The sequence below is a fragment of the Chelonoidis abingdonii genome, chromosome 14 (genome assembly GCF_003597395.2).
Source record: "Chelonoidis abingdonii isolate Lonesome George chromosome 14, CheloAbing_2.0, whole genome shotgun sequence".
Lineage (NCBI taxonomy): Eukaryota > Metazoa > Chordata > Testudines > Testudinidae > Chelonoidis > Chelonoidis abingdonii.
This window is the reverse complement of record NC_133782.1, coordinates 1,666,097-1,689,217: the sequence shown is the minus strand read 5'-3', so window position 1 is coordinate 1,689,217 and position 23,121 is coordinate 1,666,097. Positions and strand designations below refer to the sequence as shown.

Genomic DNA, 23,121 nt, shown 5'->3' with positions numbered 1-23,121 from the left:
CGGCCAGACTGGGGCAGACCAAAGGTCCATCCAGCCCAGTATCCTGTCTTCCGACAGTGGCCAATGCCAGGTGCCCCAGAGGGAGTGAACCTAACAGGCAGTGATCAAGTGATCTCTCTGCTGCCATCCATCTCTACCCTCTGACAGACAGAGGCCAGGGACACCATTCCTTACCCAGCCTGGCTAATAGCCATTAATGGACTTAACCTCCATGAATTTATCCAGTTCTCTTTTAATGCTGTTCCTGTATCATCACATGCAAACCAGAGAGCAATGTGCACATAGCCAAGAAAGTCTTTCACCAGCCACTGAAATGCAGCCACAGCTGAGGTGGGGGGCTGCCTGTAGACAATGCAGTTACCCTGCAGGGCAGGAGGACTTTGCTAACCACTCCGGGGCTTGGCTATGCTTAAAAGGCTGCAGCAGAGAAGCCACTAGCTGCACCAGAGGGAGGGGCTCTCCTACTGGCGCAGGAGAAGGGCCCGCACGTAGGCCCCGCTGATTCCCAACCCCTGGAGACAGATGATTTCATGTTCATTGAAGTAACTGACCCTACATTTAAAAGACAATAGGTTTTGCTGTACAACCAGAAGTTAACAGGGACTTCCAAGCAGACTCAACTTTATCTTAAAGAGGCCACTAATGAATAAAAGTGAAGTCTCCAGGAACGAGCAAGGAGAGAGAGAGAGAGTGTGACCCTCTGTGCTGTGTGCCCATAGCAAAATGGCTGTTACACTCTGCACACATGGAGATGGCTTAGAAATGCAAATGCCCAACAAAGGATATTGCACCAGTTTAACTAGGAAACTGCCGAGTTCTCCCTATATCACTGCTCAGGTAATGCCAATGAGAGTTTGGGGCTGGGCATTTTAAAGTGGAGCCTTGGTACGAGCTCTTCTGAGTGGACTGCAGAGAGCTGTGCTGGTAGGACACGGGGGGAGGTCACACTGCTTGGAAGTCTCTCATATTCCGCAGCACTTTACAGGATTTCAATATGATACATGGGTCATAGGCCACTGCAGCCTCTACTGGGATGCCCCAGGTGGCCCTTGTGAAGGTGCCAGACACAGTGACAGGTTAGGAGGAGGACGTCAAGGAGGATTCTCGCGGCTGAGTTAGGGACCACACTGCTGACTCCTAGAATAGCACCAGGCCAGCCCCCCTCAGTCCCTCCAAACCTGCTTGTGTCGTCCCAGTGCAGCTCTATTCCCATCAGGCCAGGCAGCAACAAGACACACTGAGATTGCCAGGACATCAGCTGTCACCTGACTGAGCCCCACGTGCTGGATGGTTTGCATTCTAAAAAGTAATTTCCCATCATCCCAGTCCTTGCCAGTAACATTAAGTGTTTAGCTCTTCTACTAACACCTCGTCTCCCGCTGCCCTGGCTCTGAGACCAGATCAAATCACAGACGTAACCACACAGGAACTGCAAACAAAATGGTTCCAGTTCCCACTCCCAGCTCCCACTCCCAGCTCTTTCTGAAAGAATTTGGAAATCATTTGGAAGCAAAGATTTGTGGTTCTCCTTATTTAAATAAAATCCTTATTTAAATAAAATCCACAGAGTAAACACCAAATTTCCCTTTATATCTCTTTTAAAAAAGGTCCTAGAACCTTGGTTTCCGAGGTTTTCCCAAGAATTTGATTACCACATTTCCTGCTTCATCAGAAATGAAGGCAGCTCCAAACATGGCTCCAGTTCACAGGAACTTGTCTCTGCTGTTCTTGGGCCAGACGGAGGAGACTCAGGAGTCCGTGCTGGGGCCCATCTCTGCACCCTAACATAATATAGTCCTCATACCCCCCCGTTGTATTCCCAACTAATTCAGAATGGCCCCACCCAGCACAGAACTTCTGCCTCCCCACCTAGGGCTATGCTGTGGACTCTTCATGGGGTCAGGTCTGGGAGAGTTTGTTGCCTGACTGGCTTTTTCATGCAGTCACCTTGTGGGTCCAGGTGACCAAAGCCCCTGTGGAGCTGCTCTGCAGCCTGCGCATGTGCTGGGATGACCGTATAAAGCACAAATAGCCTTCCTAGGTGTCTAAATAGCCAGAGGCCTCTATCGTAAGCATCTTTCCCAAATCTGGACCTTAGCGTCCAAAATCTGGGTGCTTATATGAAACTCCCCCAAGCTTATTACCAGCTTGGATCTGATCTCGCTGCCACCATCCAAAATTTCCAGGATTTTGGCCCCCTTTGGTCTCCCCAAAACCTTCCCTGGAGAGACCCCAAGACTCAGAAACCCTGAGCCTACAACAAAGGGAAATAACCCACTTCCCTTCCCTCTCTCTCTCCCACCCAGACTTTCCTCTCTGGGCTAACCTGGGAGTATTGATGCAATCTCTTTACATCACAATACCAAGAAGCATGTCTCCTCTATTCCACAAAGAGACAAACCCCAAATACAAGGAAACAGAAAAGATTCTATCTCTCCCCCCTCCCACCAATTCCCTGGTGCTGCAGAGCTTACCCTCCGTAGATCTAACACAAAGAGAATTCCCTCCCCTTCGTTCCTTAGCCTACCCAGAGAGAAAAAACTCAAACAAGTCTTAAAAAGAAAACTTTATATAAAAAGAAAGAAAAAAGACATAAGAATGTAATTGCTGCATCAAGTGACAATACAGGGCTATTGCTTATAAGAAAATATGAATAAACAGTCTGATTCAAAAAGATATCCAATTTGAAACATTCCAGCAAGTTACACACATGTAAATACACCCAAAACAACATAAAAGCCTATATTGTTTTTCTACCTGTACTTACAAGTTGGACACAGAAGATTAGAAGAAGAAAGAAGCTTCTCATAGCTAAGAGATAAAAAAAAGACTCAGAGTCCAAAAATTCCCTCCCTGACTTTTAAAAATCCAGTTTCCTGATTGGTCCTCTGGTCAGGTGTTTGGTTCCCTTTGTTAACCCTTTACAGGTAAAAGAAACATTAACCCTTAGCTGTGCCAATACCTTGCTATACGGCTCCCTCCCTCCCTGGGTCCATAGCCTAAAGTCCTGAGAGAATATTTAACTACGAGGGGTGTGATGCAGTACCCGCTGAACTCCCTTAGCTGCAAAGGAGACGAGAACAGATCCCATGTTTGAGACAGGCTTAAATTCGGCCACAGCTGTCCTGAGTGGAGCTCTGGTAAATATTTTCAGCCCCCTTGGAGTTCTTATACCATGTTGTGGGGAGGTGCGTGAGGGGCTCCGGGAAATCCTCTATAAGAATTTAAGCCCTGGACACAGGGAACAGCATTTCTGTCGAGACATGGAGCCAGCTGAGGAGATGAAGTTGGGCCACGTGGAATCTGGCTCCAGCACCAAGCTGCATCTGGGGTGACAGCAATGGCACCGCTGAGGGGGTGTGCAGCAGCTGCATGCAGGGCTTTGAGAAGCGGCTCTCTCAAACAGAACCTGCTGTGGTGCCGGCAGGCAGGGCCTTTGGGCTTTGTTGTGGGCTTGGGATTTATTTAACTGACAGGTCTGAAATTTAACATCCAGCCAATCAGCTGTCAGTGCCCAAGTCAAACCAGCCTTTACTCTGCCCTGAGGGAGCCACAAGCCCTCAGACTTGGCTACCTCAGGTCGCCTTGTGTTTGTCTGGGCCCCGAGCCCATGCCGGTGCCTGCAGCTGCCTGGTTGATGTAATGGGGAATGGCTAGTCCAAGCTGTGTCTGGAGGTGGTTACTTGGCAGGCAAGGGAGAACATCGCTCGGACACTGCACAATGTGATATCCAAAACAAGCAGAGCTGCTCAGCACCTGATTTCCACGCAGACCAGAGGGGAAAACAAGCCCTTGGTCAGAAAAGGCCTCCCGGTCTCTCTGCTTTCCTCTAGGAACCGGCCTCTGCCTTACACCGGGGGCATGAAAGTGGCTGATAAGCCCCTGATCATCCTGTTTTGTAAGCCCTGATCAAAGCCCCAACTCACCCTGCAGCAGGAGAAGCAGTGAGAGCCCAGCCCCCAGAACACCTCCCCCAGATGCAGACTTAACAACTCGCTTGTACAATACAGCCCGGGCATTGGGCAGGCTAGAGGGCTGGCAATGAGGCACAGGGGCTGTCACCTCCGGGGCCCTGGTGCAAATCCAGCCCTGGGTGCTAGCGACTGAAAGCCATTGAAACCTGACTGCTGCTCAGCGGAAAATGAATGGTGAGCGTGGGCCAGGTCAGCGAGGTCAGTCCCGGGGACATATGCACTCACTCAGAGTGGGGGTGAGGGTGCCACCACGGGCAGGGAAGTCACCCCAGCCTTCCCTTCTGGTAGACAGCAGAATTTGAACCAGGGGCTCCTCCCACACATCCATGATTCACTTCCTACAGGATACTAACTCACAACGGGCTTGGCTAATTAAAGGTGCTTGCAGCTTTATGGAGTCTTGTCTGGCTCTCTCTTGGGCGGGGTGCAGGACAGAGAACACACGTGGCATCCACTAGAAACAGAGATCATGGTGCCCTGGCTACCTTGCCTCGGCTGCCCACTTGGCAGGTAGAAACGTTAACGTTTAGCTTGTCTGGCTTGTAAGTGTAGCACAGGCTACTCAGGTCACCACGCTGCTGAGTCAGGATTCAACATCTCCAGCCATTACATCCCTCTTATCTCCCTTACGGACCTTCATGGAAGCCAGGGTGCCCAGTGCACTGGACCTTATTGCTGTAGGTGAGCTGGGGGAGGGCACGTGCCCAGCCCATCACTTTCTGTGCCAAGGGCAAGTCAGTTTGTCACATTGGTCCCAGGCAATGGGGGCCTCTGGGGAATCTGAGAAGAGTTGTGGTTCCCTGACTGGTGGCGTTTTTCCTCAGCCAGGTCCCCTCTCAGGTCCATTCCTATCATGGTTAAAGCACTTTTACATTTGTCCTTTATCAGTTCTAGAGCATTTTCCCAGGCACATGGACCAGAGGTTGCATCTATAACTGCACTATTTTAAGGATGAATTTAATGAAATCCATTGGGCATGGGGCTGCAAGCCAGCCAGGGTTCCAATGGGCAGATACATATATTCCCTGCCAGCTCCATCTTCAGGAACCTAGGAATCACAATCAGTGACTGTGAAATGCTCAGGGAGATTACACATCTACAAAAACAGAAAACTCAGTAAAAATGAGAGGTGCCAACTATCCCCAGATTGACTGGGTGCATGTCACCTCAGGATGGGATGCAGAGATAAAATGTGTAGACACCATTAATGGCTGCTCCTTGGAGCAGCTAGTCGTAGAACCCACAAGAGGAGAGGCAATTCTTGACTGACTCCTAAGTGGCACACAGGATCTGGTCCAAGAGGTGAATATAACTGAACCGTTTGGTAACAGTGACCATACTATAATTAAATTTAGCATTCTTGTAGGCAAGAAAATACCAAAATACCAAAGAAACCCATCTTAAAGGATCTTAAAGTGCTTTAGATCCTTAATGTGGGCCAACTGTTGCTCCCTCCTCTGTTGCTGCGGAGGACCCCAGACCCAATAGAACTAGCATAGGAAGAGAACAAGAATTGGGAAACTACACAGATCCCCCTCCCAGCCATTGCACCCTTCAGAATAGAACAGTAGGGTCTAGGGTAGCCATTTGTAGGGGCCTCTGTTGCCACTCCATGATGTATGACTAAGAGGAGGATTCCTGTCTCCCCAGCCCCCACAGCCTTGCTTTTTGAGCTGGGTGCATGGGGTAGCATTTAGTCAATGAATTAAAATGAGCATTAATGCAGTATTCCCATTGAGACCCAGAACATTCAGTCCTCAGAAAATAAATACTGGCTTAAAGATGAGATCTCAACAAATTTAACTCTAACCTTTGTGTTTATGCCTTAAAATAGTCTCACTTGCATACAGTCTGTAGTATTGGAAACTGTCTATCAGTTAATAAAATATGTCGTATAATTGTCACGGAGTTCCTGGATGATGCTCTGTAACTGCTCCCTATAAAGCCAGTCAGGACTCTGGGGAGCCTCCTCTCCCTTGGAGCAGACTTGTTCAGGGCAAGAAGCTCACACGGCTTCACCTCCTGGGTCTGACCTTGGAGCATTCAGCATCCTCTGCCCCTCAGTACGCGTCCCACAGCGAGCCTGCCCCAGCGGGGTCCTGGGGAAGCCACAGGGTCCTGCACCCCCACTTTGCAGTCAGACGTGACTCTCAGCCAGCCAGTAACACAGAGGTTTATTAGATGACAGGAACAGGGTCTAAAACAGAATTTGTAGGTACAGAGAACAGGACCCCTCAGCCAAGTCCATCCTGGAGGGCAGGTAGCGAGCCAGACACTCATGTCTGCACTCACTCCTCATCCCCAGCCAGCTCCAAACTGACTCACCCTCCAGCCCCTCCTCCTCTGGGCTTTGTTCCTTTCCTGGGCCAGGGGTCACCTGATCTCTTTGTTCTCCGACACTTTAGCTATTTCCTTGCAGGGGGGAAGGTCCCCGGCCATTAGTTGCCAGGAGAGAGTGCCAGCCATTTATGCACATTGGTCCTTTGCTCTGCAACAATGTCACCCCCTAGAGACTTAATAAATGCATAGGGGAAACTGAGGCACCCACCCAATATTCAGAGGAAACATTAAGAACAGTCCCAACTTTGTCACAATAATACAAACTGAAATCTCTTGCATACAGTAAATTATAGTAGAGTACATGCACTCTACAGATTGATGTTAAAGTCTCCCTTAGATCTACAAAACAAGCCAAGTTTGAAAAAAATTGTTTTGGAGCCACATACCCCAAATCCAGCACAGTGTCCAAGAACACTCTTTTTGGGTACCGAGGCACTTCAAGCACATATTAGGGCCGCAGATTCTTTCCTTCAGCCTTGCCAGGGCTTAGCACATTTTCATGAAAGCTAAAGTCAAACCCTTTCACTTGGGCTTTGCTCAGCATCTTTGGAACCCCTTCCCCCTTCCCATAGAATTCTGAATCAAGTTCACTGTCTCAGTCCTTATCTTCCAGGTGCTCCAGGGGCTGGGCCCAGGTACATAAAGGCTAGCCTAAAGCTTCGGGATAAAGACAATGATCAAGAGCTGTGCTCCTCTGATACCATACAACACTCCACAGTAAAGGGAAAGTTTGTCTGTGCAGGACACAGCGATTTCTCAGGGCCTAGCCCCAGACTGTTGAACAAACTCCCTCAAGAACTAAGGACCATCACAGATCTCATCATCTCCCACTCCAAGTGCAAGGGAAATTTCTTTGACCCGCCTTCTCTCAAATAAATACACAGCAATATGGATATTAAACAAACCAACCCTACCAAATCAGACACTGCACTGTCTGCACTTCTCCCCCCAGGGAGAGAATGGGAGAACAACGCCTGACACAGGTGTAGTGACGCTGCTTAATGACGATGCTCAGATATTAGGGTGATGGGCGCGGCATAAGACCGCAACCGTCACCCACTAAATCACCAACACCATCTGCTCCCGGCTTTCATTTGTCAGAAGTTGGGAGTGGGCAGCAGGGGATGGATCACTTGGTGATTCCCTGCTCTGTTCATTCCCTCTGGGGCACTTGGCACTGGCCACTGTCGGAAGCCAGGATACTGGGCTGGATGGACCGTGGATCTGTCCAAGTGTGACCATTCTTATGTTCTTTGAAGATTTCCAGTCCAAGTATTGACACTCTCTGAAACCTGAGGAAACACAGATGCCTTTAAAACTGCCTTTCCCCTGTGACCCATGTGAACGGCTCTTTCTTTTTGCTGTGAGATGCTCGGGCGGCACAGTATAAAAGAATTCAGAATGGAAGTCGTGTTAGTGGGTTTAGCCCACGAAAGCTTATGCCCAAATAAATGTATTAGTCTCTACGGTGCCACAAGGACTCCTCACTCTTTTTGTATAAAAGAAGCTATTCAGCCGTTGTGGTTTTCCAGAGACACTCTACATGTTGATTTGCAATGTGGGAGTTGACATTTTTCTGACCCTACTCACTCATCATATTTAATGGCACCTGCACGTAATATGAAATAATCTAAGAAAACAGGGCAACTTTTAACTGAGGGTGGATAACTTAGACAAATGACTAATGTACTGCCTCTTCTCATGGGCTTGCTATCCCGTCTGCATTGGAGACTGAGTCAGGATCTACTGCTACAACAGAGGTGAGCTGTTTGTCTAGTGTACACGCATCCAATAATGCAAATATTATTCAACCTGACAGTACGGTGATTTGGAAAGGCCAAGAATGTGCATACTTTGAGGAGGTGCCAGATTCAAAGGCGGGTGTGAGAGGAAAACACAATTGTATGCTATCCACCTTGAGCAAATTCCTGGCACCCAGCAGCGCAAATGCCTCCTAAAAGCCCTTGGCTTGCTAAATAAGGTAAAAATAAGCATGTTGAGGTTTGCCTTTCCAGTGAATGGCGGATACCATTATAGTGTGCAGCAGAAGCTTGGATGAAGAGGACAGTAACATGAAGATTTTCTTCTTTCCCGAGATACTTTGTTCAAACTCACTTCCCGCAATGGACCTTACTTTCTTCCCACAGCAGAGAGCTTTTCAGTGTCCCTTGGGAACTCTGCTCACACTCAGTCTTTCACCAGTGTTGGAACATAAGGCTGTCAAAACTTGCATTAAACACTCAAAAAACTCAAGGACCGTGGGCAAAGTTTCAGATGCCGCAAAGCTGGCATAGCTGGCTTTACACTCTTAGTGCCTGGAGTCCTGTGGGTGAATCTAGTGCCCATAAATGTCCTTAAAAATTCAAGTCCTGATGTGCCCAAACTAAAAGGCTCCCTTACTAGGCATGAGAGAGTAGCTCAGTCTCTCACCCATTCAGTCCTTAGGTTGCCAATCAGCTATTCATTCATCTGAATCGGCGACAGCAGTTGATGGGGTGTGGACGTGGACTGACACCAGTAAACTCATTTCGTATAGGCCACCAGTTGGCATCCAAACAGGAAGAGGGCCCTGTGATTAAGGCACTAGCGTAGGACTTGGGAGCTGGGGCTCAAGTCCCTGCCCTGCCACAGCCTTCCTGTGCAACCGGAGACAAGTCACTTGATCTCTCTGGGGCTCAGTTCCCCCTCTGTACAATGGTGATAACTCTGTCGTGCCACACAGGTGTGCGAGGACAAGTCCAGTCATGATTGTGAGGTGCTCAGATACTACAGTGATGATAGCCATAGCTGGCCAGATGGTAGCGACTGTTGGGCATTGCTGACCGAGGTGATGTTTAACCCAACAGGGAAAATAAAGATGAAATTCACCGTAGTCAGTGAATAGTCCTCACCGCCATCCAGTCCTCCTAATTTGTTTTCCTTCAAGCAGATGCACAAATACACACACATTACAGGGTAATGAACAGCTTGGGTTTCTGAGCAAAATGAAAGCAGAGTGAGAAAAGTCTGTTCGATGTGTTTTAGATTTGCTTTGCTGAGATGCTCATTCCTGGTCTATTGGCTGCACATTACACAAAGCACATCCAGAGCACAGCAGCTCAACGCGATGAGCACGAGTGAGGTTCAGTGACAGAGAGCAGGACTGAAATGTCGTGGCAGAACGGATTGCCTGTCATGCTCTGCAGCAGACAGGGCCAAGTCCTGCGCTCATTACTCTGGTACAGGGGTAATCAATTATTTTTTGTCAAGGTCCAAATTTCTTGGTCAAGGTTAGTCAAGGTCCAGAGAATAATACAGAAATAAAATAATAATAAACAATAAATAATAATAATATAAAAAATAAAAAGATGTTGTGGTCTGTTCAAAAGCACATGGCGGTTCGGATTGACTACCCCTGCTCTGATATTTCTTGTATTCCCCTTGAGGCAAAACCGCAAAGTCAACAGGAGTTTGCCTGAGTACAGACATGAAGCATGTGGGCTGTACTGACACAATTGTAGTGAGCTGCATTCTCAATCTGATTTGAAGAGACACATTTTCCAAAATGTACCTAAAAAACTGAGGGGTGTCCCACCCCCCGGCAGATGCAAAAGCCTGCATTGGTGTGTGCCCAAATTGCCATCTACAAGAGAACCTGGGTGCTTTCAGCCGAAATACTCTATACATGGGTTGCTCTATGAACATGTTCCACTTACACATCTTGGGGTGTATTTCTGGTGAATGCTTTGAAAAGTTGGCCCGATGTTACAATATGTGCAAGATCTAAGATCACGCAGGAGTGGATTCTATTACCTAGGAGAGTAACTAAAAAAGGCTCAGCAACCGAGGAAAGTACAGAATGCTGACAAAATACAAGCCCGAGCGAAAAGATAAAGGGCAATGTGAGACATTTCAAACCGTTAGTAAATCACATCAACACTGTATAGGCAGGTGCTCAAACTCAGAGGCAGCTGACCATCCAAAAATAGGATTTAATTATCAGTCTGTTCTCTAATCCCAACTGCGTCCCAGAAAACAGCTCCCACAATGGTCCTATGCTACCACCATGCCCTAGGAGACACCTGGCTGGTGAGGGTGGTGGCATAAGGTGGACACAGAGGGTGCTGAGGACACTACTGCAGTTCTATAGTCCGGTTGTTTACCAGACCTACTGGTTGTATTCACTCATTGGGAATCACTGATTTTGACCCTCTTTTAAGCTACTTAATTGCAACATATGGAGCCAGGGGCACTGGAACAGTTTTTATAGTGGGGGCTGAGAGCCATTGAACCAAACTGTAAACGCTGCGTGTGATGGAAACCCCTTCAAGCCAGAGGGGTGCAGTAGCACTCCCAGTGCCCCTAGTTCCGGCACCTACATATGGAGCCTGATCCACTGTGTTCCACCAGCTTTTGCGCCCAGGAAAGCTCATTGAAGCCACTGCTGTTACACTGGCCTATCAGAGAGGAGACTCAGTACCATCCCGTATTGTCATTCCATGTGTGCTAAACGAGCTCTGCAGCCTAAGGGCTCCTGTATCATTCTTACTCGGTACATGCTTGGATGGGAAGATGAGGCAAATATCCTCGAGGCAGCTGATTTATATTACACAGGATGAAAAGTGCAGACCATACACTATGTGTTCCTTCTCAGGTCCATCAGCAATGCAGCTCCAGACGTAACTCCCCGACTTGATTCACAAGGATGCTGGAACTAATCACATCAAGTCACAAGGCTTCCACTCAGCCAGGATTTATTGCACATTTAACCTTGTTCCCTGCCTCCCCTTCTGCGGGTTATGATGAATGTCTGGGCTCTTCCCAGCCAGAGCTGGGCAGCTGGATCATTACATCCATGCTGGGCTCTGCTTGCCTGCTTCATTTCATGCGCTGGAAGAGATTTCATTTCCAGAGGCCCCAGCCGGGCCTCTGCCGTGTGAGACAGAACAGTGCCATATCTCTAGGACAATCAACTGCAAAGCATTTGTAAATACGAAAAATTCAACTGGCTGAGCTAAATCCATCAGAGTTCATTTCCCCATGGCTGCTCCTCCCTCCATTGCACATGCTGGAACGCGGTATTGAACTCTACAGCAAGGATTTCTTTTCGCAAAATCCCACACACTGATGTGAAAACAACCCAGCTCCTTGTGTGTTACCGAATCAGTGGGTCATTTTGTTTTCTCCCTGCTGGAGCGCTTTCCCTCCATCGTCAATGGAGAGCATGCCCAGCCGCCATCCACCTGCTACCTAGGAGAGTAGCCATTTAGCGGGGAGGGAGAATGCCAGTGCTGCAGCCAGGTCAATTCATGGACCACAGGGGCTGCAACAAAGTCATTTTTCAGCTTTGCAGTGGCAATGCAATTAGCTGTCAGCACCAGTGTAGAAAAAGCCAGGGCACTGACTCAGCACAGCTTTGGTGACAGTAGGGTTCTTTTACCACTGCAGAAGGAGGAAAATAGTCCATCTATTGCATAGCCTTGGGCCTCCTGCAGAAACTCTCTGCCCTTCGGCTTACAAGGTGGCACATCAGCCGAGCACACAGAGGAGCTGATGGAAGTTACGGCGGAACTAGATGGCATTTCAGTCCGTTTCCATTACAGGGCAGCTCAGACATTATGGACAATAGCAAAAGTGTCAAATGTCAAAACCTCTCAACTAAAAACACCGGACACATTTTTCATGAACATCTTCCAGTTCCAATGTTGTGGAACAGGCCTCTCCCACCACCCTGGGCTCCCATATACTGCCCACTGCTGGGACTGCCCAAATGAGAGGGAGACAGCAATCCATAAAACATGGTTGTCTGGTCCCAGGCGGCTTATGAGCAACATGCCCAAAAGTGCTGATTGGTTATGAATTATCCTGGAGCATGGGCCAGATCTGGAGAGGATTCAGAAAGAGGTGTAAATTACCCATCAGTGAGTGAGTCCAACCATCTCACTTCATGGATGGACCCTGAAGCTGCCACTTGTGATTGATAGTCAGCACCAAAGTGCAGGAGCAGCAACACCCCCCATCCTGGGGAACCACCAAATGTTTAACCTTCACTCCCTGCCTGTGAGGGCTCAACTCTGTGGGTAGTTCCCTCCCTTCCCCCAAGAGCTCAGCATCATTGACTGGTCACAAGCTCCCCCCCGCCTCCAGATTTGCTCACTACCTATACTTGCAAATGGTTTTCCTGAGGTACCAAAAGCAGCCAATTCCCACAGTCAAAGGCCACAGCAACTGGCCCAAAGGATTCTGGGTTGTGGCTGAGGGGGAGAATGTGGGGTTGCAGTCTGAAAAGAGCACAACCCCAGTGCTTCACTCTGCCGACTCATTCTCCCAGTTAGCCCGTGGGGTAGTGGGTGGAGGAGGGTCTGAAGTGAGGAATACAAGGTGTCCCCCATGTTTTTCCTGGGTAAAGCACATCTCCTCCCAGTGTGTTTACAAGAAGGGGGTTTCCAAGAGCTCTGCCTTTCCCTTTAACGGCCTGTGCAAATTAGCAGTCTTTAGACCAGCTAACTAAAAGAGAAAGCCCCTCCTACCAAGGTTTGTGACTAGCCTCCTCAGGCACTGCACACGAACCCCACTTTCATAGGATGACATAAGAAATTCCTTCCCTGAAACTGGGGAAAGAATTTCATAACATTGACCAGCGAGAGAGGCTATTCATCTGCAGTGTCCCCACACTGGCTCTTTCTGTGTGTGTCACTTATCTGTATATTTTTAGCATGTGTGGGGGTAAGTGAGCTATTACAGACCTGCTTTTGTCATAAATCCATGCTCAACATTGAAAAAAAAATAGGTGGATTTAGTTTTTCTTGGAAACAGTGGGTTTTTTTCCAGTTCTTGCTTAGGTTCCACCATCCACCCAGATGAGGGGGTGTGTGCTGTGTGTGCCTGTATAAAGGGAGAGCACAACTAGTGAGGGTGGGAGGAGATAAACCATCAGCTCCTTGTTCATAGCTGTAGGCACGCCAAGCAGACAGCAAGCAGAGTAAACAGGATTCCAGTGCTGGACACCATGGCTGAAGGTAAAGCTGCAGAATGGCACGTTGCCAGAGGCTGCATTTCAGCAAAACTTGACAAATTTTTTATAATTCTTCTAAATCAGAAAAGTTTTGCTTGGTTATAGTGAACTTTGCAAAGTGTCTATGTAAGGGTGGGCAGTGATATCAGTGGGTCAGTATGTATCTGTGTGCATAAGTTCTACTTTAAAAGTTGAGGAGTATTACGGTCCGTTCAGTTAGCTCAGGCTGGAACATGAAGCAAGCTCCTTTATGTCAACTGCCCAGTTTATATTTCTGGAACTTATTGAAACTGAATGGCAAACTCTTGACTCAAGTGCAAAACAATCAGACATGCCAAAGATTAAAATAGAAGATAGTTATGATCAGGAGGAAACTATTTTGAGTTAATTTTGTTCTTTACCATAACTACAGTAATTTGCTATTGTTTTAATAACATCAATGCTGTAAAGAGTGAAATTTTAAAATACTGTTTGCAATTGCAAGTTCCCTTTCAGCAGGACTCTGCAGAAAGCTGCTCTAAAAATATTTGCTTTGTCTCACCCTATTTTTAAAGAGAGTTATCTAAATAAAGCTATAGAAAGCCCCTTCTAAGCCTTTAGAAATCCCTCTGACACATAGCTGTCTTTTCTGTGTAGTCTTTCACTGGGGAAAGAATACTTCCTTCTCTAGATCTTTCACAGTGGAAAGAGGTAAATAGAACCATTCCCCAAAGATCTGCACTGGGACCAGCGCTGTTTAATATATCCAGAAATGATTTGGTAAAGGGGGTAAACAGGGAGGTGGCAAAGTTTGCAGATGATACAAAATTATTCAAGATAGTGAAGTCCTAAGCTGACTGTGAAGAGTTACAAAGGGATCTCAGTAAACTGGGTGACTGGCAACAAAATGGCAGATGAAATTTAATGTTGATAAATGCAAAGTAATGCACATTGGAAAACATAATCCCAACTACACATACAAAACAATGGAGTCTAAATTAGCTGTTACCACTTAAGAAAGATCTTGGAGTCACTGTGGATAGTTCACTGATCAATGTGCAGTGGCAGTCAAAATTCCTAACAGAATGTTAGGAACCACTGGGAAAGGGAAAGAAGAAAACGTCATATTATAGTACAGGCCACCTTGAATAGTGCATGCCGTTCTGCAGGGCCGGCTTTAGGAAGTGCGGGGCCCAATTCGGGGGAATTGGTACAAAAGACCTACAGCTGGCCCTGCCGTTCTGGTCGCCCCGTCTCAACAAAGATATATTAGAATTGGGAAAATTGCAGAAAAGGACAATGGAAATGGTTAGGGAGATGGAACAGTGTCCACACACACAGAGAGATTAAAACACTGGGAGTGTCCAGTTTCAAAAAGAGACGACTGAGGGGAATGGGGTCCACAAAAGCATGACCAGTGCGGAGAAGTAGATAAGGAAGTGATAGTTACCTCTTTGCATAAGACAAGAACCAGGGGTCACCCAATGAATGTAATAAGCAGCAGGTTTAAAATTAACAGAAGGAAGCGCTTCTTTACACAACAGACAGTCAACCTGTGGAACTCACTGCCAGGGGATGTTGCGGAAGCCAAAAGTATAACTGGGCTCAAGAAAGGACTAGATCAGTTCATGGAGGACAGGTCCATCAATGGCTATTAACCAAGAGGCCCAGGGATGTAGTCCCATGCTCTGGGTGTCCCTAAACCTCTGACAGCCAGAAGCTGGGACTGAACAACAGGAGATTGATCACTCGATAATTGCTGTGTTCTGTTCATTCCCTCTGAAGCACCTGGCATCAGCCACTGTTGGAAGACTGGCTACTGGGCTAGATGGACCATTGGTCTGACCAAGTATGGCCGTTCTTATGAAATAATATTTACCATGTCAGATTCTGATCAGTGTGTAGCCCTTTTGGTTCAGTCTATGGTCAGCGAGACAAGGCAATACAGGCTCAGCATTATTGTGTGGCATCAGAGCCCATCCTAAAGCACGTGACTCTGTCCTATGGCTGAGTGTGGAGGTGCAGATAGGCAGGTGAGAGACATGTCAAACCCACAACTGTGACAAAAACAAACAGGGAAGTTAATTCAATTTAGCCACCTGGGATCTCAGTGACAAGAGCAGGTTTTATTAAATCGAGTCCCAAGACCAAATAAAAATGAATGAAAGAGGAGGAGCCAGCAATGGCATTGCAGTGAGTGCACCCTAAGGAAAACAGGGGCAGAACTGACTGTGGCCCTGCTTTAAACCCTCTGACTGCTCTTCACTATAGGGCAGCGGTCGGACTTTGAGAGGAGTCTGAAGACCCTCATCCTTCATTTTCCCTGAGGATGATGAAAAGCAGGATCCCTTACATCAGAGATTGGACCGAATTATATGCGGGCGTAAATGGGGAAAACTCCACTGAGGTTGATGCATGGTGCTCACTGTCATCACCAGAGAATGTTGCTTCTGGCATTTCTCTTCCATGAGGGCCATCATCTGGGCTGTTCCTGGGAGAAGGTGGAACTGAAGTTTTCAATGAGCTTCTCTTCCTCTGTCTTTGTGCTCACAGGGACCCTCCCATGCTGTGTCCAACTTCCAAGCACTCCCACATCTTTCAAAATAGAAACAAACACTGACAAGCTCTCTCTGCGTCTCCTGCTGCTAGATTCCAGGAAGAGCTTAGTTCAGAGCTGGTTTGTGTATGTTTAAAGTGCAAGTATGTCTGGGGAAAGGAAGGGTGAAAAGGGGAGTCACATGTTTTGATGTGAACACAGCAAGGCTTATGGCCATTCTTCTCTCTCACAGAAGTGAGCACCAGAGTCTAAGTCTGACTCTCCGATGCACAAAGCAGACAACTCAAAAAAACAGAAGAGAAAAACCCTTCTAATCTCTTTCGTGGCAGCTGTCCTAGGGGTTAGTTATAACAGTAGGAAATAGAAGTCTGGCAGACAGAAATTTGACTGTTTAACTGGTGTCCTGTTACGTTAAAGGATTTCAGAACACAAGGAAAATGGAACTGGAATGTTAAGATATTTCATTCCACTCATGGCCTTGTGAACATTGTAATACCTGCAGTGAATAGCATGTAGACATCCAGGAAGAGCTCTGCAAACATCCTAGTATATGTTTTCATCAATTTAATAACTAAGGAATAAACTGGTTGTTACTGATCAAAGAGGCCAACAGAATACAAGTTTGGAGTTAGCAGCTCAGGCTGGTTTTTTGAGCCAAAAATCATTTTTTAGAATTCCTCTCTCTAATGCACTTTCTCTGACTTGGCCCAAATTTTCTGGCAGAGTCTAGCTTGATATAAGATCACATGCATGTAATTGGGTGCAATTTTTGCTAAATCAGGGGCAGGGGCGGCTCTATGTATTTTGCTGCCCCAAGCACGGCAGGCAGGTGGCTTTTGGAGGAGCGCCTGTGGGAGGTCCACTGGTAATGTGGATTCAGCAGCATGCCTGTGAGAGGTCTGCCGGTCCCGTGGCTTCGGTGTGCCCGCCGCCAAATTGCCGCCGAAACTGTGGGACCGGTGGATCTCCCGCAGGCGCGCTGCCAAAGGCAGCCTGACTGCCACCCCCTGCAGCTTGCCACCCCAGGCACACGCTTGGAGTGCTGGTTCCTGGAGCCGCCCCTGATCAGGAGTGAAATATGTAAAATGGAAGTCTCCCTTCACTTTGTTCTACACTGGTCACACTCCTGCAGCTCGGCAGCCTGATGGAATCATTTTGATTATGGGCAAGCTACACTTTCTCCATAACTCCATCTATCTAGATCTCTTAGGTCTTACCGCTATAGCCTCCTACCAGGGAAAGCAATTATTTCTCTTGCACACGCCCTTCCCTGCTGGCAAGCAACAGGGCTGACTTTGTGGTAAGGTTTTGGGGGCATATCCATAAGCACGAACGTGAGGGCACTATTGCAAGAAAGCCTTTCGCTCTGGATGTGGCAATGTCAGAGTTCTTCCTTTGTACACCTGGCACCATTCCTATAGCAACAGGTTTCTGCAGCTCTCTCCCTTCCTCCTTCTGACCAGCATTCAACCCCTTCCCTAGGGCACTGACTCTCAGCCCTTCCAGACGACTGTACCCCTTTCAGGAGGCTGATTTGTCTCGTGTACTCCTGGTTTCACCTCACTTAAAAACGACTTGCTTAGAAAATCAGACATGAGAATACAAAAGGGTCACAGCCACTAGCACTAAACAATGGCAGAGTTTCTCATTGTTACCATAGAATTATAAAATAAATCAATTGGAATATAAATACTGTACTTACATTTCAGGGTATAGTAGACAGAGCTGTATAAACAAGTCATTGTCTGTATGAAATTTTAGTTTGTTCTGACTTCGCTATTGCTTTTCCTGTAGCCTGTTGTAAAACTAGGCAAATCTCTAGATGCAGTGCTGTCCCCCCTGGAAGACTCCTGCTTCCCCCTGAGGTAGGCATGCCCCTGGCTGAGAACCACTGCTCTAGGTGACCGATTGCTGAGAGAGGATGGGAGTGAAGCAGCAGTGAGCTGAGCAGCCCCAGCCCTGTCAGCACTTGCTCCGTAAATCAGGCCCTGGTTTTCCAGCTCAGGTACTCTGGCACTGAACTCGCTATGTGTTCTCCTACATTAAATACTTTCACTTATTCTGGCAACTAATCTGCCTGACTGCAATGCATTCACGGCTCGCTAGCCAGGAACAATGATGAATGATATCGCATTGCCCCAGGAAACCACGCTGAAATAACGGGTAATGGTGCTGTCTGATTATCACCGGCTGCTCTGCTTACACTAGTGCCTCTCTGCCCTACCACCACAAGAGCACGCCCTGCAGAATGCCGCAGGCCACTCAGTCAGACATCCCTTTTCGCAGTACGTTTATGGGCAGGCTCTCCAATTTGTCAGGGCATAAAAAATAGGAAACTTCCTGTTAGCCTGACTGAGGGCACAGGGAACATCCAAAGCCAAGCATTCCCCAAGCTCAGAAATGCTTCTCTCTCTCTTGGGGGGAAAACAACCAAGACAACTTGGCAGCGGAAGCCTGAAGCCAAACTCCTCCAGAGGCAGGAAGGATAAGCGTTGACCCTTTCTGCTGCTGGCCCTCTGCAAGTCTCTCCTGCCCTTGAATCCTGATGGACCCAGTGCAGCTCTGCAACACACCTTTGGCCTGCCCTCAGGCCTCCCCGCTGAGCAGAAGCCTAGTGCAAGGGCTCTGGCACAGAACTGAGGGGAAACTTGGCATTCCACTCCCAGCTCTACCGCTGACTGGCTGCGTGACATTAGGCACAGTGTTTTTTCTCTGTACGCCTCAGTTTACTCCCTGGTGGAACGAGGAACGTAACGTGCATCAGCTCTGTAAGGCTCTTTGAGATCGACGCAGGAAGAGTGCTGTGTAAGTTCTATGGGTGGTACCAAACCGGGGCAGCCACAACGATTGTAACTGTGTCACACGTCTCTGTGTCTTGGGAGAAGGGAGAGTGGGGAGGAGATTAGCAAACTCCTCCCCCGGCCCTAGTGATGATCCAAAGGAGCTTTTAGCCTAGAGACACCCAGGATTCTGCTTCTCTGTTCTCCACAAGCAGCTTGCTTAAATTATTAATTAGTTTCAGTTTGCTCCTGGGAGCTTTGGCCATGGTGAAAAAACAGTGGTGAAAGAACAGGTTAAGGACAATTTAGAAAAGTTGGATATGCACAAGTTCATGAGGCCAAATCTTATGCATCCAAGGATGCTGAGGGAGTTGGCTGATGTGATTGCAGAGCCATTGGCCATTATCTTTGAAAATTCGTGGCAGTCGGGGGAGGTCCCGGACGATTGGAAAAAGACAAATATAGTGCCAATATTTTAAAAAGGGAAAAAAGAGAATCCAGGGAATGGCAAAACCATGGAGCAGGTACTCAAGGAATCCATTTTGAAGCACTTGGAGGAGAGGAAGGTGATCAGGAACAGTCAACATAGATTCACCAGGGGCAAGTCATGCCTAACCAACCTGATTGCCTACTATGATGAGATCACTGGCTCCATGGATATGGGGAAAGTGGTGGATGTGATATAGCTTGACTTCAGCAAAGCTATTGATACAGTCTCCCACAGTATTCTTGACAGCAAGTTAAAGAAGTATGGATTGGACGAATGGACTATAAGGTGGATGGAAAGCTGGCTAGATTGTCATCTCAACGGGTAGTGATCAATGGCTCAATGTCTAGCTGACAGCAGGTATTAAGCAGAGTCCCCCAAGGGTTGGTCCTGGGGCCGGTTTTGTTCAACAACTTTGTTAATGATCTGGATGATGGGATGGATTGCACCCTCAGCAAGTTCGTGGATGACACTAAACTGGGGGGCAGAGGTAGATACACTGGAGGGTAGGGATAGGGTCCAGAGTGACCAAGACAAATTGGAGGATTGGGCCAAAAGAAATCTGATAAGGTTCAACAAGGACAAGTGCACAATCCTGCACTTAGGAAGGAAGAATCCCATGCACTGCTACCGGCTGGGGACCAACTGGCTAAGTAGCAGAAAAGGACCTGGGGATTACAGTGGATGAGAAGCTGGATATGAGTCAGCAGTATGCCCTTGTTGCCAAGAAGACCAACGGCATATTGGGCTGCATTAGTAAGAGCATTGCCAGCAGATTGAGGGACGTGATTATTCCTCTTTGTTCGGCACTAGTGAGGCCACACCTGGAGTACTGCGTCCAGTTTTGGTCCCCCCACTACAGAAGGGATGTGGACAAATTGGAGAGAGTCCAGCGGAGGGCAACAAAAATGATTAGGGGGCTGGAGCACATGACTTATGAGGAGAGGCTGAGGGAACTGGGGTTATTTAGTCTGGAGAAGAGAAGAGTGAGGGGGGATTTGATAGCAGCCTTCAACTACCTGAAGGGGGTTCTCAGTGGTGGCAGATGAAAGAACACAGAGCAGTGGTCTCACGTTGCAGTGGGGGAGGTTTATTTCCCTACGAGGGTGGTGAAGCACTGAAATGGGTTACCTAGGGAGGTGGTGGAATCTCCTTCCTTAGAAGTATTTAAGGTCAGGCTTGACAACACCCTGGCTGGGATGATTTAGTTGGTGTTGGTCCTGCTTTGACCAGGGGGCTGGACTAGATGACTCCTGAGGTCTCTTCCAACCCTAATATGCTGTGATTCTATGATTTGTGGTGGGAAGCTATTTTCTAACTGCTGAGGCAATCAACCCCTGTGAGGCAGGCACACTAAAAGGACAGATAACCTGGGAGTTCAGACAGGTTCCACTGAAGCCATTTCCATGCTAGAATGCAGAGGAGATGTGTGCATGCTGTATGTGTGTGTATGTATGTTGTGTAAGTACATGTATGTATGCTGTGTGTGCATGTATGTACGCTGTGTGTGTGCACAGCTTCACAGATTCCAAGGCCAGAACAGGTCATTGTGATCACCTAGTCTCACTTCCTGCACAACACAGGCCATAGAACTTCCCCAAAGTATTTCCTAGCGCAGGTCTTTTAGAAAAACTTCCAAAATGGTCAGTGATGGAGAATCCACCGTGACTTGGTAAGTTGCTCCAATGGTAAATTACCCTGATTGTCAAACACTTACACCTTATTTCCAGTCTGAATGGGTCTAGCTTCAACTTTCAGCCATTGGATCATGTTATACCCTTATCTGCTAGATTAAAAAGCCCATTATTAAATATTTGTTCCCCATGTAGGTACTTACAGACAGTAATCAAGCCACCCCTGAACTTTCTCTATCTTAGGTTAAATAGGTTGAGCTCCTTGAGTCTATCACTATACGGCTTGTTTTCTATTCATTCTCGTGGCTCTTGTCTGAATCCTCTCCAATTTATCAGTCTCCTTCTTGAATTGTGGGCACCAGAATTGGACACAGGATTCCAGCAATGGTCACACAAGTGCCAAATACAGAGGGAAAATAACCTCTCTGCTCCTACTCGAGATTCCCCTGTTCATGCATTCCAGGATTGCACTGACTCTTTTGGCCACAGCCTCCCACTGGGAGCACATAATCAGCTGATTATCTACCACGATCCCCAAATCTTCCTCAAAGTAACTGCTTCCCAGGATAGGGTCCTCCCATCCTGTAAGTATGGCCTGCATTCTTTGTTCCCAGATGTGTATATTTACCTTTAGCCATATTAAAATGTATATAGTTTGCTTTCACCCAGTTTACCGAGCAATTTAGATCACTCTGAATCAGTGATCTATCCTCTTCATTATTTACCACTCCATTATTTTTGTGTCGTTTGCAAACTTTACCAAGGATGATTTTATGTTTTTTTCCAAGTCATTGATAAAAAGATTAAATAGTGTATGGCCAAGAACTTATCCCTGGGGGACCCTACTGGAAACAGTCCTGGATGAAGTTTCTCCATTTACAAGCTACTTTTTGAGACCTATCAGTTAGCCAGTTTTCAATCCATTTCATGTGTGCCATGTTAATTTTATATCATTCTAGTTTTTTTAATCAAAATATCATGTGATGCAAAGTAAAATATCTTACAGAAATCTACGTATATTACATCGACAGTGTTACCTTTATCAACCAAACTTGTACTGACTATAGTAGATGACTATTCATGAGTGTAGGGGTGGGAAGGTGGCTGGGGGAGAAGGGGGCTAGATCCAGCCCTGAGTTATACCGACATACACCAAGGTAAAGATTCCCAACTAGTGAATCTCGTGGAACTCAGAGCTCCCCGCTCATGCATAGAGATGCACCCTGTACTCCCTAAATGCAGCAGAACAACAACCTGGCCATGTGTGTGTGCACATGAGAAACACATGGTAGTGAAGCCAAATGCATGAGCTCTATAGGAGTAAAACTGATCTCTTCTCAGTTGGAGCATCAGATTTTGATGCCCAGCCTCTGAACCACTAAATGGATTCAAAGGAAGAGAGAGTGGAGTCTGGGTCAGTTTGTGCTGTGTCTTTGCTGCCTTCCTGAAAGAGAGCTTTAGATGCTGTTGGTTTTGCAGATCTGGTGCTGGAATCATGCAACCTGGAGTGTGAAAGCAACAATCGGAACCACATGATGGCTGACATGGGCAGCCAGACACTCGTTGTGAGGAGGGGACAGTCTTTCACCATCACGCTGCTCTTTGCTGGAAGGGGTTATGAGGAAGGAGTGGATAAACTTACTCTCAACGTAGAGACAGGTAAGTCCAGAGCTATTCACTAAACTCAACTGCGGTCAGCTTGGAGAGGAGCCACCTCCATCCCCTCCTTCAGAGACACACGCAATATCCACCCCGTCACATCATCTCAGAGATGAGCCGTCCAACCCCCTCATCTCAGAGACAGACATAGTCACCCACCCTCCCCTCAGAGAGAGACACCATCCACCCTCCCCTCAGGGAGAGGCCATGCCCAACTAAGCCACCTCAGCACTGTCACATCCAGGAGGGGCAATTTCTACCCCAGTCATCACGAAGAGAGCCATCCCTGCCTTAGCCCATTCAAAAAAGCACTTTCCACACTTGTCACTTGTGTACAAATTCCCCCTCTTCCTCAATCATTTTATAGGCAAGCTGTCCTCAGTTTCCACTCCCATCACCCCCACCCCTCACCTCAGTAAGAGGCCGACCCCACCCCATTCACCTCAGACAGTCCATCCCAGGGTCTGTCACCATCCAGATAAGCAAGCACTACCACATGAATGGCCCTCACATTTTTGTTCAAGAAAACTAATTGCTTCCTCTATGGCTTATATTTGCTTGTTTTTTCAACTCACAAAGTGAATCTAAAAGCCCTTGGTCCAAACTTTTTATTTATTTGTTTTACATTGTGGGATCTGAGAGGACGGCTTCCTCTTCCTGTCAGAAGACTGTTATCTCAGTCACGTTATTTCCAACATTAAAGTAAAATTTCCCTGG

The 23,121-nt window shown here is 47.4% G+C and overlaps 2 protein-coding genes across 2 annotated transcripts in view; one reads left to right on the top strand and one right to left on the bottom strand.

Moving 5' to 3' along the window:
- The window catches only part of CDK5RAP1 (CDK5RAP1 mitochondrial tRNA methylthiotransferase), a 289,907-nt gene that overhangs the window by 100,250 nt on the left and 166,536 nt on the right, over nucleotides 1–23,121 (bottom strand). The window lies entirely within an intron of this gene.
- TGM2 (transglutaminase 2) overlaps nucleotides 13,204–23,121 on the top strand; it is a 42,847-nt gene continuing 32,929 nt past the window's right edge. The window contains exons 1-2 of the mRNA XM_032762409.2: nucleotides 13,204–13,312; nucleotides 22,225–22,404. Coding sequence (XP_032618300.1) covers nucleotides 13,303–13,312; nucleotides 22,225–22,404 — 190 coding nt within the window. The 5' untranslated portion in view covers nucleotides 13,204–13,302. The remainder of the gene's footprint in view (nucleotides 13,313–22,224; nucleotides 22,405–23,121) is intronic.